The 15,719-nt window shown below is 42.9% G+C and overlaps 1 protein-coding gene across 1 annotated transcript in view; it reads left to right on the forward strand.

Annotated features, from left to right (window-relative positions):
• LOC126092742 (sorbitol dehydrogenase-like) overlaps positions 1-15,719 on the forward strand; it is a 79,115-nt gene that overhangs the window by 24,694 nt on the left and 38,702 nt on the right. Inside the window, exon 4 of the mRNA XM_049908468.1 lies at positions 1,699-1,858. Coding sequence (XP_049764425.1) covers positions 1,699-1,858 — 160 coding nt within the window. The remainder of the gene's footprint in view (positions 1-1,698; positions 1,859-15,719) is intronic.

The raw sequence follows: 15,719 nt of genomic DNA on the forward strand, positions 1-15,719 counted from the left end.
CACCAATAATATTACAGCATGTGTCCGGAAACGCTTAATTTCCATGTTATAGCTCATTTTAGTTTCGTCAGTATGTACTGTAGTTCCTCGATTCACCGCCAGTTGGCCTAATTGAAGAAAGGTAATGTTGACTTCGGTGCTTGTGTTGACATGCGACTCATTGCTCTACAGTACTAGCATCAAGCACATCAGTACGTAGCATCAACAGGTTAGTGTTCATTACAAACGTGGTTTTGCAGTCAGTGCAATGTTTACAAATGCGGAGTTGGGAGATGCCCATTTGATGTATGGATTAGCACGGGGCAATAGCCGTGGCGCGGTACGTTTGTATCGAGACAGATTTCCAGAACGAAGGTGTCCCGACAGGAAGACGTTCCAAGCAATTGATCGGCGTCTTAGGGAGCACGGAACATTCCAGCCTATGACTCGCGACTGGAAAAGACCTAGAACGACGAGGACACCTGCAATGGACGAGGCAATTCTTCGTGCAGTTGACGATAACCCTAATGTCAGCGTCAGAGAAGTTGCTGCTGTACAAGGTAAAGTTGACCACGTCACTGTATGGAGAGTGCTACGGGAGAACCAGTTGTTTCCGTATCATGTACAGCGTGTGCAGGCACTATCAGCAGCTGATTGGCTTCCACGGGTACACTTCTGCGAATGGTTCATCTAACAATGTGTCAATCCTCATTTCAGTGCAAATGTTCTCTTTACGGATGATGCATCATTCCAACGTAATCAAATTGTAAATTTTCACAATCAACATGTGTGGGCTGACGAGAATCCGCAAGCAATTGTGCAATCACGTGATCAACACAGATTTTCTGTGAACGTTTGGGCAGGCATTGTTGGTGATGTCTTGATTGGGCCCCATGTTCTTCCACCTACGCTCAATGGAGCACGTTATCATGATTTCATACGGGATACACTACCTGTGCTACTAGAACATGTGCCTTTAGAAGTACGACACAACATGTGGTTCATGCACGATGGAGCTCCTGTACGTTTCAGTCGAAGTGTTCGTACGCTTCTCAACAACAGATTCGGTGACCGATGGATTGGTAGAGGCGGACCAATTACATGGCGTCCACACTCTCAACCCTCTTGACTATCATTTATGGGGGCATTTGAAAGCTCCTGTCTACGCAACCCCGGTATCAAATGTAGAGACTCTTCGTGCTCGTATTGTGGACGGCTGTGATACAATACGCCATTCTACAGGGCTGCTGCAGCGCATCAGGGATACCATGCGATGGACGGTGGATTCATGTATCCTCGCTAACGGAGGACATTTTGAACATTTCCTGTAACGGTGTTTCCATTCCATGATTAATGTGATTTGAAGAAAAGTAATAAAATGAGCTCTAACATGGAAAGTAAGCGTTTCCGGACACATTTCCACATAACATATTTGCTTTCTTTGTGTGTGAGGAATGTTTCCTGAAAGTTTGGCCGTTCCTTTTTGTAACACCCTGTAGAATCGTACAAAAATTTGAAGATAATCGAACAAATACTTTTGGAGATTTTAGGTAACAACGTTAAACAACGACTTGTCTTCATACAGTAATTTAGATGAACGTTCTGTATTATGTAACACCCACTATTTTCCAATAATGTCATTATTTGGGAAAGCTGCTTGTAAGCGGTATACTACTGAGAGAGATTAACGGCGCGCGGACTCAAACGTGTCTATTACAGGTGACCGTGTGGCAATAGAACCTGGAGTGTCTTGCAGGCTGTGTAGCTTCTGCAAAGAGGGCCGCTACAACCTGTGTCCTGACGTCGCCTTCTGCGCGACGCCGCCCGTAGACGGCAACCTGGTCCGCTACTACGTGCACGCCGCTGACTTCTGCTACAAGTGAGAAGTGTTCATTCTTAGCACCGCTACTCACTCAGTGTTGTGTAATGTGAGCTCTCCAGACACACTAATCAGTCCTGTGAGCTACGAAAGTCGCTATCTAATGTTCTCAAATGTTTCTTATTGAAGTGGTCTTGACCGCAAAAATTAGTAATATGGTGACCTGTTGTAGCTGCTTAGCAGTCATCATAATAACCGCTATACTGTCTGCGGGTGCATTAGGGGCTTAGAATGCTGTTGCCGTATTGTGCTTGCGCATGCAGATTCTGTAACCTGCGGAATCCAGTGGGCCGCCATACACTTCGTACTGTTTTTAATACAACTGGCCCAGCTATACCTTCACCTCCGTGCCCTGTCACACAATGGATGTAGGTAACACTCTGCATCCAACAACATAAGCAGGAACTAATAAACTCGCCAATGTCACCAGCAGGCTCCCAGCCCAAAGAAAACAAAGCTGTCAGAATAAGTCTGTTTTTTAATACAACTGTCACACCTCAAATGGCTCTGAGCACTGTGGGACTTAACTTCTAGGTCATCAGTCCCCTAGAACTTAGAACTACTTAAACCTAACTAACCTAAGGACATCACACACATCCGTGCCCGAGGCAGGATTCGAAACTGCGACCGTAGCGGCCGCGCGGTTCCAGACTGTAGCGCCTTTAACCGCTTGACCACCACGGCCGGCGTCACACCTCATCTACAACACATTTTGATTAGCACTACGGAAGCACTATTTGTATCTTACACTAAAATGGCTGGGCAACGAGTCGTTCCTGAATACGGAACACCGATATCCATGGAGCAAGTAATGACACTCAACATCCCGCCAATGTTGTGGTATGCTATACTCAAAACTATGCTCCAGCTCGCGATTTCCGAGAAAGAAGTCTCGCACGGTTCGTTGGAGCGCCCAGGACGAAGCGCTTTTGCCAGTGTTATCGCCTCCTGATCACCTCACCCAAAGAGTATTTGAGCCAGCCAGTCACGGGTTAGTATCTCTTTCCACGACACTACTTCTTTTCACGTAATTTTACGTTAACTGCGTATTTGAAAAAGCAATTAATCTTTACAGATGACTTGGTGGAAGACTGACTCCCTTTGTCGGAACACGATCATTCAGCTGCACCTTCCCTTGGGTTTTATGCAACCTGCCATGCCTAAAATAACATGTGCAAGATTTTCATATTCTCTCTCTCTCTCACTATATGCAAACTATTAGTACTACAGAAAAAATAACAGCACCTTTTTATAGTAAATTTAATGTAATTAAATTTTGTTCTGGGATACGTTTTCGCTAGAGGCCGTAGTTCTCGAATTAAAAAAAAAAAAAAAAAAACGTTCAAAAATTACCTTAAAACGCGTTTTTCTTGACTAACTCGAATGCTGTGGCCTCGAGCGAAAATATATCCCAGTATATAATTTAGCTGCATTAAATTTCCCACAATAAGTGTTGTTCGTGTTTTTCTGTAGGACTAATAGTTTGTGAGTAGCGGAGCGAGAGAATGTGAAAATCTCGTGATTAGTCTTCTGAAGGCGATGTGGGTTGCATCAATCCTATCAATAGGGGCAGCTGTATGTATCGAATTTAGGAAGCAGTTTTTATATTAAATAGGACATACACAATTTAAATGCAGGACTGTCATTCTTGAGCTGAGTTTATGGAGGACTCTGGTATTTTCTCTAGACATCACGTCTGGATGGACCACTGAGTACCATCTTGTAGGCAAAATTCCACAGGGCCAAGTACAAAGAGCTATTCTGGCTCTGCAAATCTTTCGTCTACAGATACGTGCTTTTACCCTTGTGTATCAGCACTCACGCCATTTTTCAGCTTAATCACAGCACATAACATTAAAATGTGGTCTGCTAGATGAACTATACCTGTATAAGACACACAAGTATAGTCAGTGTACATAAATTACCAGAACCAGATATAAGATAGAGATGTGAAAATAAAATGACAGTAAAAGGCATTATCTAAAAGTCACATATGATTCATATCCAGATTTTCTTTTTGCGTATAGAAATATACGGCATGTAAGAATCATGCCACAGAAAAATGTTGTATAACTTACCAATTACGATGCAGTTTAGGAGTGGAAGAGGTTACGAAATTGCAGTGCCTGTGTTATTCAGAATTACGACGCAAAGTTCCTTCGGACATGCATGCATGCGACAAGCTGGAAATCCGGGTTACAGTCCCAGTTCGGTGTAAATTATTATACAGCTGATGGTTGACCATATTCGCAACTGTGAACACACTTCATAGATGGAGGAGATTGTTAAAGAAATTGTATGAATGGGTGCAAGTGAAAACAGTCCATAAAAAATAAAACATGCAAAACAAATAGTAAAAGGGAACATATGAAACTAAGAATTTGATGATAAGTTGACTTTAAAGTGGACCATGCATACTTGTCATCACTGATTTCGCCCAAATTCATGGTTTATACAGGGCGCGGCCAGGGATGTAACTGACAGTAGTGGTAGCTCCAAGTGCCCTAGAGTTTAGAAAAATAATAGCAAGTTTTGTATGGATCGGGGGAGGCATTTATGGCAGCATAGCCTCCAAGCTACACAACGGTTGTAAGAGTTTCGTGGCGTCGTGTCTCTACAAGGAAATCTTTTATTTTTATTTTCAGTTTTCGCATTACTTACACTACGAATAAACGAAATAGTGCTCAACATACTCCATTTATTAATATTTTCATTAAAAAAACATGAAAAGGAATGGTTAACAGAAGTTTAGGACTGCAAATAAATTTCTGGTTTTCATATATACAATCAGATATGTTTTTTATTTTACAGCAGATAATTTATACGTGCTGGAGTCATGGTAAAAACAGGGGTGGAAATAATTTTCTTTCATTTTGCATACATTACAAACGCTGATTGTTTACAAATACATGGTGGTTTTAAGGTTTCTATAGAAAACAAACTTGGTTTATGTTGCCAAAATGTTCTCTCACATCGCACAATGTGGCTGCAAAGTATGCATAACTCAACATTTCACCAAATATTGGCAATGTAATGTATTTTCGTGCTGTCTTCTAGCGATGTGATTTATTTTTCTCTTTCGATGAGATGGGAGCAGTTTTGAAACTTTTTCATCAAATTCTTTATCTGATGATAAAAACAGATAGCGCCGGTTTGCACTAGCGAGGGCAGGGCATTTGTGTGTGTGTGTGTGGGGGGGGGGGGGGTGAGAAGAGGAAAATAACATTAATACTGCATGATGGCAATCCTCCTCCATCTCGACAAATCCCGTCTCTCGTGGTGTTTTCGGTTTGTTTGTCTCCCCCTCCCCTGCTGTACGTAAGGCTTCACATTAGTCAAAAAATTTTGTTTTTGTAACTTCTCCAGATTCTGATGATGTAATGACAACATTCCTACATTTTGCCATGTGCTCATCGACCAGACTTAAATATAATATATTGAGCATTATTTTGGTTTATCTACAGTGTACGTAACGTAAAAATTGGAAATACAAAAACTTTCCGCGTTCGTACGCGACACAATGATCTTCGTATTACCGATTGTTCTTGGTGTATCAGCCGCTGCCTGCAAATTACTCTGACACAAAAGGTTCAGGTCGATGTGGTGTTCCTTGACCTGAGGAAGGCCTTTCACACCGTCCCGCACTGCCGTTTGCTGAAAAAAAAAATACAAGCTTATCGATTATCGGATCGGATTTTCGGCTGGAAAGAAGGCTTTCTTGAAGATAGAACACCGCTCCTTACGGAACAAAGTCGACAGACGTAACGGTAATTACTGGAGTACCCCAATGAAGTATGAAAGGGACTTTTTTTTCTCAGTCATTAGTCATCTGACTAGTCTCATGCGGCCCGCCTCGAATTGCTCTCCTGGCCAACGTTTTACTCTCACAGTAAATCTTGCAACTTGCAATTTCAACTATCTGATGGATGTACTCCATTCTCCATCTTTCTCTACAGTTTATACCCTCCACAACTCCCTCTGGTGCCATGGAAATTAATGCCTGATCTCTTAATACGTGTTCTATCACCCTGTAGCTTCTTGTTGTCACTGTTTTCCATTTATTCTCTTCCTCTCGGATTCTTACATTATCAGTCCACTTAATTTTCAGCAGTCTTCTGCAGCACCACATCTCAGATGCTTCGCTTCTCTTCTGTTCCGGTTTTCCCACAGTCCATGTTTCACTACCATACAAAGCTGTGCTCCAAACGCATATTTCCAGAAATTTCTTCCTGTTTTTGATACCAACAAACTTCTTGGACTGGAATGCCCATTTTTCCCTGTGCCAGTCTGCTTTTTATATCATCCTTGCTCCGTCCATCCTGTGTTATTTTGCCGCTTAGGTAGCAGAGTTTCTTAGCTGCTTCTACTACGTAATCCCTGATTTTGATGTTATTTTTCTCGCTGTTATCATTTCTACTACTTCTTATCACTTTCGTCCTGTTTCGATTTACTTTCAATTCAAATTCTGTACAATCCATTCAGCAGACCCTGTCATTCATCTTCATTGGGGCTGATGAGGGCAATGCCATAAAAATCTTACCAATGATATCATTTCACCTTGAATTTTAATCCCTGTCTTGAGCCATTCTTTTATTTCCGTTATTGCTTTTTCGATGTATAGATTGAACAGTAGGGGCGAAAGACTACACCCCTGTCTTACACCCTTTTTGATCAGAGCACTTGGTTCTTGATCTTCCAAGCTTATTGTTCCCTGTTGGTTCTTGTACATACTGTATACCGGAACTACAGCTTACCCCTATTTTCTCAGAATTTCAAACATCTTGTACCATTTTACGCTGTCGTACGCTTTTTGCACGTCGACAAGTCGACAAATCCTATGAACGTGTCTTGCTTCCATTATCAACCAGGGACCGATGACCATCGCAGTCTGGTCCCTTTAACCCCCACAGACCAACCAACCATTATCAACCACAGCTTCAGAACTGCCTCTCTGGTGCCTTTATCTTTCCTAATGCCAAACTGATCGTCATCTAAAAGATCCTCAGTTTTCTTTTTCATTCTTCTGTATATTATTCTTGTCATAAACTTGGGTGCTAGAGCTTTTAAGCTGATTATGCGATAGTTTTCGCACTTGTCGGCTCTTGCAGTCTCCGGAACTGTGTGGATGACGTTTTTCCGTGAGTCTGATTGTATATCGCCAGTCTCATGCAGTCTACACACCAACGTGAAGAGTCGTTTAATTGACACTTAGCCCAATAATTTTAGAAATTAAAATGGAATGTTATCCATCCCTTCCGCCTTATTTGATCTTAAGTCTTCCATAGCTTTCTTAAATTCTAAGACTGTATCCTCTATCTGTTCCCTATCGGCTCCTGTTTCTTTTTCCACCACACCATCGGATAAGTCTTCCCCATCATAAAGGCCTCCAGTGTATTCCTTCCACCTATTTGCTCTCTCCTCCGCATTTAACAGTGGAATTCCACTGAATTTTAAACGCTACCGCCGTTGTTTTTAATTTCACCGACAGTAGTTTCTACTTTTCTGCATGCTGAGTCAGTGCTCCCGACAATCGTTTGTTTTTCTAACTCTTCACATTTTTTCATGCAGCCATTTCGACGTAGCTTTCCTGCACTTTGTTTCTTTAATTTCTAAGTGAAATGTATTTACGTATTGCTGAATTTTCGGAAACATTAAGTCAAGTATTTCTTCTGTTATCCATAATTTCTTCGCTTTTACCTTTCTAGTATCTTTGTTTTTCTTCCAACTTCTGTGGTTACCCTTTTTAGAGATGTCCAGTCCTCCTCAACTTGACTGTTTACTAAGCTATTCATTATCGCATTACCTGTAGCCTGTAGCCTATATTTACTGTTTTCAGTGGATATAAATGATCTCGTAGAAAGCGTCGTAGGCTCTTTAAGCCTACTTGCAGATGATGCGGTTGCTTGTAACAAAGTAGAAATGCCAGAAAACTATATCGATTTGCAGAATGACCTGCAGAGGATTGATGTGTGGTGCAGGCTCTTGCAGTTGACCCGAATGTAAATAAATGTAACAGATAGCGCACATATGGTGAGAGAAAGCTTCCACTGCACAGATACGCTGTTGATGATAAACCACTGGAAACAGTATCTACTGTAAAATATCTAGGGTAACTGTCCAGTGCGACCTTAAGTTGGACGAACACACAAAAAATTATGGGAAAAGCGGATGCCAGACAGATTCATAGGAAGACTCTTAAGGAAATGTAACTTCTCCACAAAGAAAGTCGCTTGCAAGGTGCTTGTTGCACCGATTATTGAGTATTGCTCATCAATATGGGATAGTTATCAGATAGGACTGATAGACAAAATAGAGAAGATCCACCGAAGAACGGCACGTTTCGTCACGGGATCGTTTTGTCGGCGCGAGAGAGTTACCGAGGTGCTCAACACACTTCATTGACAGACGTTACAAGAGTTGCGTTGTGCATCACGGAGAGGTTTACCACAGAAATTTCTAGAAGGTACCTTCCAGGAAGAGTCGGACAGCATATTACTTCCTGCCACATATATCTCGCGTAATGACAATGACGAGAAAATTCGATAAATAAGAGCTAATATAGAGGCTTACCGACAGCCATTCTTCCCTAATACCATTCGCGCGTGGAACAGGGTAGGGGGTATCAGTTGCTGGTATCAGAAGCACCCTCCACGACACACCTTAAGATGGTTTGCGGCGCATGGTGTGGATATAAACGAACTGGCCTGTACCTCGCCTAATCTGTGCTAAAAATATTTTTTTCTTTACGCGTGACCAACTGGAGCTCCCAATTACTGCATCTATGGCCTCTATGGCCGTCCACAATTGCGAAAGTGTTGCCAGTGGAGGATTTTGTGCACGAACTTACGTCTCGGTTATGTCCCATAAATGTCTGATGGAATCCAGATGGTGAAATCATTCTCTCGAACTGTTCAGAAAGTTCTTAAAGCCGATCGTGAAGCACTGTGACCCTGAGACATGACACATTACCATCCACATGACGCATTGTTATCCATCGTTGTTTGGAAACATGACGTCCATTATGAATGGCTGCAAATGGTCTGCAAGTAGCCGAACAGAACCATTTCCAGCCAATGATCGGTTCACACCTCATCACTTTGGAGCCACAACCAGATTGCACAGAGCCTTGTTGACAACTTGGCTCCGTGGCTTCCTGGGGTCTGCGCCGAGTTCGAACCCTACTATCAGCTCTTACCAACTAAAATCGTAACTCACCTGACCACGCCACGGTTTTCCAGTCGGCTAAGATCGAACTGATACGGTTATAAGTCCAAGGGATGCGCTGGAGGCGATGTCGTCCTGTTAGCAAAGGCACTCGCGTCGAATGTATGCTGACATATCCCATTAACGCTGCATTTCACCGCACAGACCTAACGGATACGATGCTCGTACGTCCCACATTGGTTTCTGTGGTTATTTTATTCAGTGCTGCTTGCAACTCTACGTAAACGCCGCTGCTATCGGTCGTTAAGTGAAGGCCGCCGGTCACTGGCTTGTCCGTAGTGGAGGTAATGCATTAAATTTGGTATTCGCGTCACATTCCTGACACTGTCGATCACGGAATACTGAAATCCCTAACGATTTCAGAAATTGAATGTCCCATGCGTCTAACTCCAACTATCATTCCGCCTTCAAAGTGTTAATTTTCGCCATGCGGCCGCAATCACGTCGGAAACCTTTTCAAATGAACCACCTGATTACAGATGACATCTCCGCCAGTGCACTGCCCTTTTATATCTTGTGTACGCCATACTACCGCCATCTGTATATTTACATATGGCTATCCCCTGACCTTGTCATCCAAGTGTAGTTTGTTCGTTAAGAATACAGGCAAGTTGTTGTACTGTTGTCTATCGTCATGTCTTCCAGCGCGGCAGCCTTCTTTTAAAAGTGGTGTGTAAAATTTCTATATTACGTGCCGTATCCGTAATCGAGTGTTTTCCACATGACAGATTACACATGAAGACCACACTTTTTTTGCAGAAGAGAACAGCGGTAGACGACTCACTAACGATCTTTCACTTTTCGGCTAGGGATGGAAAAAACCGACCGGTTAAAACCGGTAACGCTATTTTAGTTCTGAATAACTGGTATAGGTCGGTATTTTTTTGGTCTTGGCTATAACAGTTTTTTTTCACTTTTCACAAATAACTGCCCAAAATAAAGGACATTTCAGTTTTCCGTAGCAGCAGTGCTAAAACTTTTGGTTTTTAAATTAAACTTTTTTTTTTTTTTTTTTTTTAAATGAACAATGTTTATTCACAAGAGTTCAGCTGGTCTGAAATACGCGATATTGCAGGAATTTGATTGGAAAAAGCAATCAGCACTGTTTTAATAACAACACCTGCAATTAAGAACCAGCAACACATTCCGTAAGAGTCGATACAGTATTTCAGAGACAGTAATATATACCTGTTGCCATGTGGTGTGTCTTATCAGACAGTACGTGAGACATGTGGAAAACTTGCCTCCACCTGGTCTATAAAGTAGATTCTCGCTGTTGTTCTCGAGCATCAGTAGTATCGCAGAATGGTACCAACCCTAGTCTGCGGGTATATTTTACGAAATACAGTGTATGATTTGCTTTAACCGATTAATAATTAGCTAGCGCATTATGTAAGGAGAAACCATTTACTGTGTTCTTGGACGAGAAGATGAATTTCATTAATACTCGTTTACACACAATTTTACTGAAGTGATATATTCTTGAGATAATAATTAAATCCTTAATTTTGTGGCTGCTTCAGGGTGAAAACTGGATACCATCCAAAAGTGACAATGAAGGGTAGCTTCAGCTTATGATCTCTCGCTCTCGCTGTCGCCAAATCTCTCTCTTTCACCTGAGCAATCTTTGCTGGAGACAGTGAGACCGATCTCTGCCACAACCTCAACCCTGTATCGAAAAGTATCTCCGTCTCCTTCACAGCCATTAGAATTTTTCAATCTTTGTCCAAAGTCTACGTTAATTACTGGAAGTAACAGCAGTAAAAACAGAAAAACGGTTTTTAAAAAAGACCGGTTATTTCGAACGGTTTTAACAGGTTAAACTGGAGACGAAAGGAACCTCTGTTACCGAAAACCGACTGTTGCAGCGGTAACCACCATCACTATTTCCGGCCGGGTCAGGGTCTCTGGCGAAACTGAAGTTCAGTCGGTCATCACAGCTGCATTCTAAAAGCAGCACAGATGCAAAAAGACATACCGCAAGTTGGTAGGCTTCCACGGCCAGGATAAATACGAAGAAAATCATTTACGGTATTATGCCTCGAAGTTACGAAACGCTAAAGCGAGCTACTAACTGCTGGAGTGTGGTGATGTTCGTCCTCTAGACAGGGTGAACGTTAATAAAACCGCCAAACTGGAGGGACGGATTCCTGACCGGAAACGGTAGAAAGAAGGTAATATGGACGTATGTCCGGAAATGCGTCGTTTCCATGGTAGATGACGATGACGAATGAAAGTTCCTCTAACCATGTGCCTTCTCTTCCTTGTTGTGTATTGTAGGCTGTGTAATTGACGCAGCGTACTGTAAGCAGTAGAATGGTACTGTATTCATATCGGGAACAAGCCGACATGGTGTTTGTGTACGGCCCAGCAGATGTAAAAGGTCGAGAAGCAGCACGGTTATGCCAAAAAAAGTACTCCCACAGACACCAACCACATAACATGACATTGTAAGCCCTTTTGGGCGTTTGTCTGATCATGGGCCTTTTGAGATGGTCGAACGTGCAGGGAGGCAGCGGGCTCTGCGTACATCACATTTGGAGTATCAGGTTCTGCAGGATATTGAGACGAACCATAGTACAAGCGCTTGGCGAGTGTCCCGCCAACATGGTGTAAGCCAAAGTAGGATTACGTGTATCCAGCATGACAGCCCCTACTGTCATTATTATCTGCAACGAGTGCTAGGATTATCAGTAGCGGATTTCCCTCTACGGGAAGAATTGTGTCTATGGGATTTCTGTCATCGCTCCTCTTTACCAATAAAGCAGCCTTTACCAGAACTGGCATCGTCAATTTGCATAATCGTCATTTGTGGGCTACAGACAATCCTCGGAGAATGGTTGAGATATCTCAGTAGCATAGGTTCAGAACGAATGTGTGGGCAGCGATTCATGGCGACCATATACTTGGACCAGTTATTATTCCACAACGCCTTGACGAAGGAACGTACCTCGACTTCCTGTGGAATACCCCGTCTGGGCTGCTTGAGAACGAATCTTTGCAGTATGACAGGGTATGCGGTTTCTGCATGACGGAGCACCACCCCACTTTCGCATTGCAATTCGACGGCACCTCAACAGCATCTTCCCTGGACGCTGGATAAGATTCGGGGGCCTTGTAGCACTGGACTTAAACCCCTGGCCATTTATCTCTGCAGCAGCTGATAAGCGGTGTGTATGCTGAACAAGTTGATGTGCAGACCTATGGAAAGCGTGTTCATGACGCCGCTGACGCTATTTGGAAAGAGGCCTTAACATTCGAAAGAGTGCGGCAATCCGTGATGCGATGTGTGAACGCGTCCACTGCATCCCATGGAAGCCGCTTGAACATCTGTTGTGACCTGGATGCGATGCAGTTCTGTATTGTGTTCCGGGACGATTTCTTTTCGTTACACGCACACTGTCCATTTCCGCACATGTGATCATTGGACATTTTTTACTCCATTTCCAGTCAGGAAACCGTCCCTGTAGTTTGTCGTTTTTATGTATGTTCACCCTGAATATTGTCTTACATCGGTTGTCAGGTGTTGTGTACATAGTTCCGCGTAGTCACAACTTTCCCTCTAGAACGAGCCCGCTAAGAACAACAGCGCAGGCGCAGCGCTCGTCCGTCTCCGCTCTACGAGATGGCGCTGCCATAAAGACGGACCAAATTCTGCTTCCGCCGATCCGCGTATTAATATGTAACGCAGCCTATGAGATTGCTGCTAACGTAGAACTTTTTCTCTTCGCGGATCACACTCGCGCAGATACCTGAACGCGCGAGATATTATAACGAGTATACAGACCTATGATCAGTCAGTCTGCATTTGTCTGCACTTAGTCTGTACCAGTCTGCATTAGTCTGTAGTCAAGTTTCAGTCCGCGCCTAATAAGATTATCATATTCCTGTACATAGCCATGAAGAGAAATGACTAGACATTTTGTCAAGTATCAGAGATATGTGAGAATAAGATTAACGTACCAAGACCAAAGAAACTTCAGATTGTCAATTGTAAACAGCATCCAGAATCAAGTTACGTAATATCTATGATTTTTTTATTTTAATAAATGCGTGTGAAAATTAATCAAGTTCTGTTTAAAGTTGGTCACCGTCAATCTGCTACTCTAAACGTGCAAGTGACATTTCTATCGTCTGACCTAACGGCAGAAGATAAACACGCCACGATAAGATCACGAGACATATTGCTGACACTCGCCTACTTCGCTAGAGCAACAAGTCAAATAATCTGATGGTGTGTGTACCGAAGGTCTTACAGTATGCACACCACATCAGGTGACTAGCAACGTCATACTCTGGGATGCCATTGGACAGTTCAAAGTAAAGAGTGGAACACAATAAATCAGATATAGCTGCATATCACCAGGAATGTACCGACCTATTAATTTTCAAGAATGTCGTGTTCTTGTTTGGCGGCCGTGGAAAAATAAGAGAGGCTATCAGAATCTCCCTGATGGTATGAACAGAGAGTATGGCTACAAGTTGAGGGTGACCTGGCTACCAGCGAATCCACTATTTCGGGTAGTGTGAGTTCACCAGTAAGCAGCTCCACGCGACCCAGGTTCAACAGTATAAACAAGCGGCTACGAGAAAACTACCGTGTGACATAAACGTCCCGCTGCACAAGATACTAGTCCCGCCTTTCTTGTTTTCGACTGCTTTCCGTTTTCTTTCTTTTTACTTTGTACTTGGTGTCTTTCTTTATTTGCCACTTCCTTGTCATTATTATAAGGACTGGCTGTAAGGATGACCGCTTAGCCCTTCTTTCGGTCAATGCTTTTACATTATCTTCGTGCACAATGTAGCCAGAAGCCACCGCCAAGATGGCCAATTTGCCCACATTGAGACATTTACAGAAAAGCTGCATGCCTTGTAATAGAATGATCGAAACTTCAATTACTAAAGTAGGATTATGGAGTCATGAGATACACTTTCAACACATTTTCATTAAAAAGACGAAAGTGACGTTCCCTCACAGTCACAAATACACTAAATGAACAGTTACATTGTTGTTCTTGTTGTGGTCTAGAGTCCAGAGGCTGGTTTGATACAGCTCTCCATGCTACTCTATCCTGTGCAAGCTTCATCATCTCCCAGTACCTACTGCAACATTCATCCTTCTGAATGTGCTTAGTGTATTCATCTCTTGGTCTCCCTCTACGATTTTTACCCTCTACGCTCCCCTCCAATACTAAATTGGTGATCCCTTGATGCCTCAGAATATGTCCTACCAACCGATCCCTTCTTATAGTCAAGTTGTGCCATAAATTTCTCTACTCCCCAATTCCATTCAATCTACATCTACATGACTACACTGCAACTCACATTTAAGTGCTTGGCAGAGGGTTCATCGAACCACAATCATACTCACTCTCTACCATTCCACTCCCGAACAGCGCGCGGGAGAAACGAACACCTAAACCTTTCTGTTCGAGCTCTGATTTCTCTTATTTTATTGTGATGATCATTCGTACCTATGTAGGTTGGGCTCAACAAAATATTTTCGCATTCGGAAGAGAAAGTTGGTGACAGAGATTTCGTAAATAGATCTCGCCGCGACGAAAAACGTCTTTGCTTTAATGACTTCCATCCCAATTCGCGTATCATATCTGCCACACTCTCTCCCCTATTACGTGATAATACAAAACGAGCTGCCCTTTTTTGCACCCTTTCGATATCCTCCGTCAATCCCACCTGGTAAGGATCCCACACCGCGCAGCAATATTCTAACAGAGGACGAACGAGTGTAGTGTAAGCTGTCTCTTTAGTGGACTTGTTGCATCTTCTAAGTGTCCTGCCAATGAAACGCAACATTTGGCCCACCTTCCCCACAATATTATCTATGTGGATCGTAATTTTAACACCCAGGTACTTAGTTGAATTGACAGCGTTGAGAATTGTACTATTTATCGAGTAATCGGATTCTAACGGATTTGTTTTGCAACTCATGTGGATCACCTCACATTTTTCGTTATTTAGCGTAAACTGCCACACCATATAGCAATCTTTTCTAAATCGCTTTGCAACTGATACTGGTCTTCGGATGACCTTACTAGACGGTAAATTACAGCATCATCTGCGAACAACGTAAGAGAACTGCTCAGATTGTCACCCAGGTCATTTATATAGATCAGGAACAGCAGAGGTCCCAGGACGCTTCCCTGGGGAACACCTGATATCACTTCAGTTTTACTCGATGATTTGCCGTCTATTACTACGAACTGCGACATTCCTGACAGGAAATCACGAATCCAGTCGCACAACTGAGACGATACCCCACAGGCCCGCAGCTTGATTAGAAGTCGCTTGTGAGGAACGGTGTCTAAAGCTTTCCGGAAATACAGAAATACGGAATCAACCTGAGATCCCCTGTCGATAGCGGCCATTACTTCGTGCGAAAAAAGAGCTAGCTGCGTGGCACAAGAACGATGTTTTCTGAAACCATGCTGATTACGTATCAATAGATCGTTCCCTTCGAGGTGATTCATAATGTCTGAATGCAGTATATGCTCCAAAACCCTATTGCAAACCGACGTCAATGATATAGGTCTGTAGTTCGATGGATTACTCCTACTACCCTTCTTAAACACTGGCGCGACCTGCGCAATTTTCCTATCTGTAGATACAGATCTATCGG

Source organism: Schistocerca cancellata, chromosome 7 (genome assembly GCF_023864275.1).
Source record: "Schistocerca cancellata isolate TAMUIC-IGC-003103 chromosome 7, iqSchCanc2.1, whole genome shotgun sequence".
Lineage (NCBI taxonomy): Eukaryota > Metazoa > Arthropoda > Insecta > Orthoptera > Acrididae > Schistocerca > Schistocerca cancellata.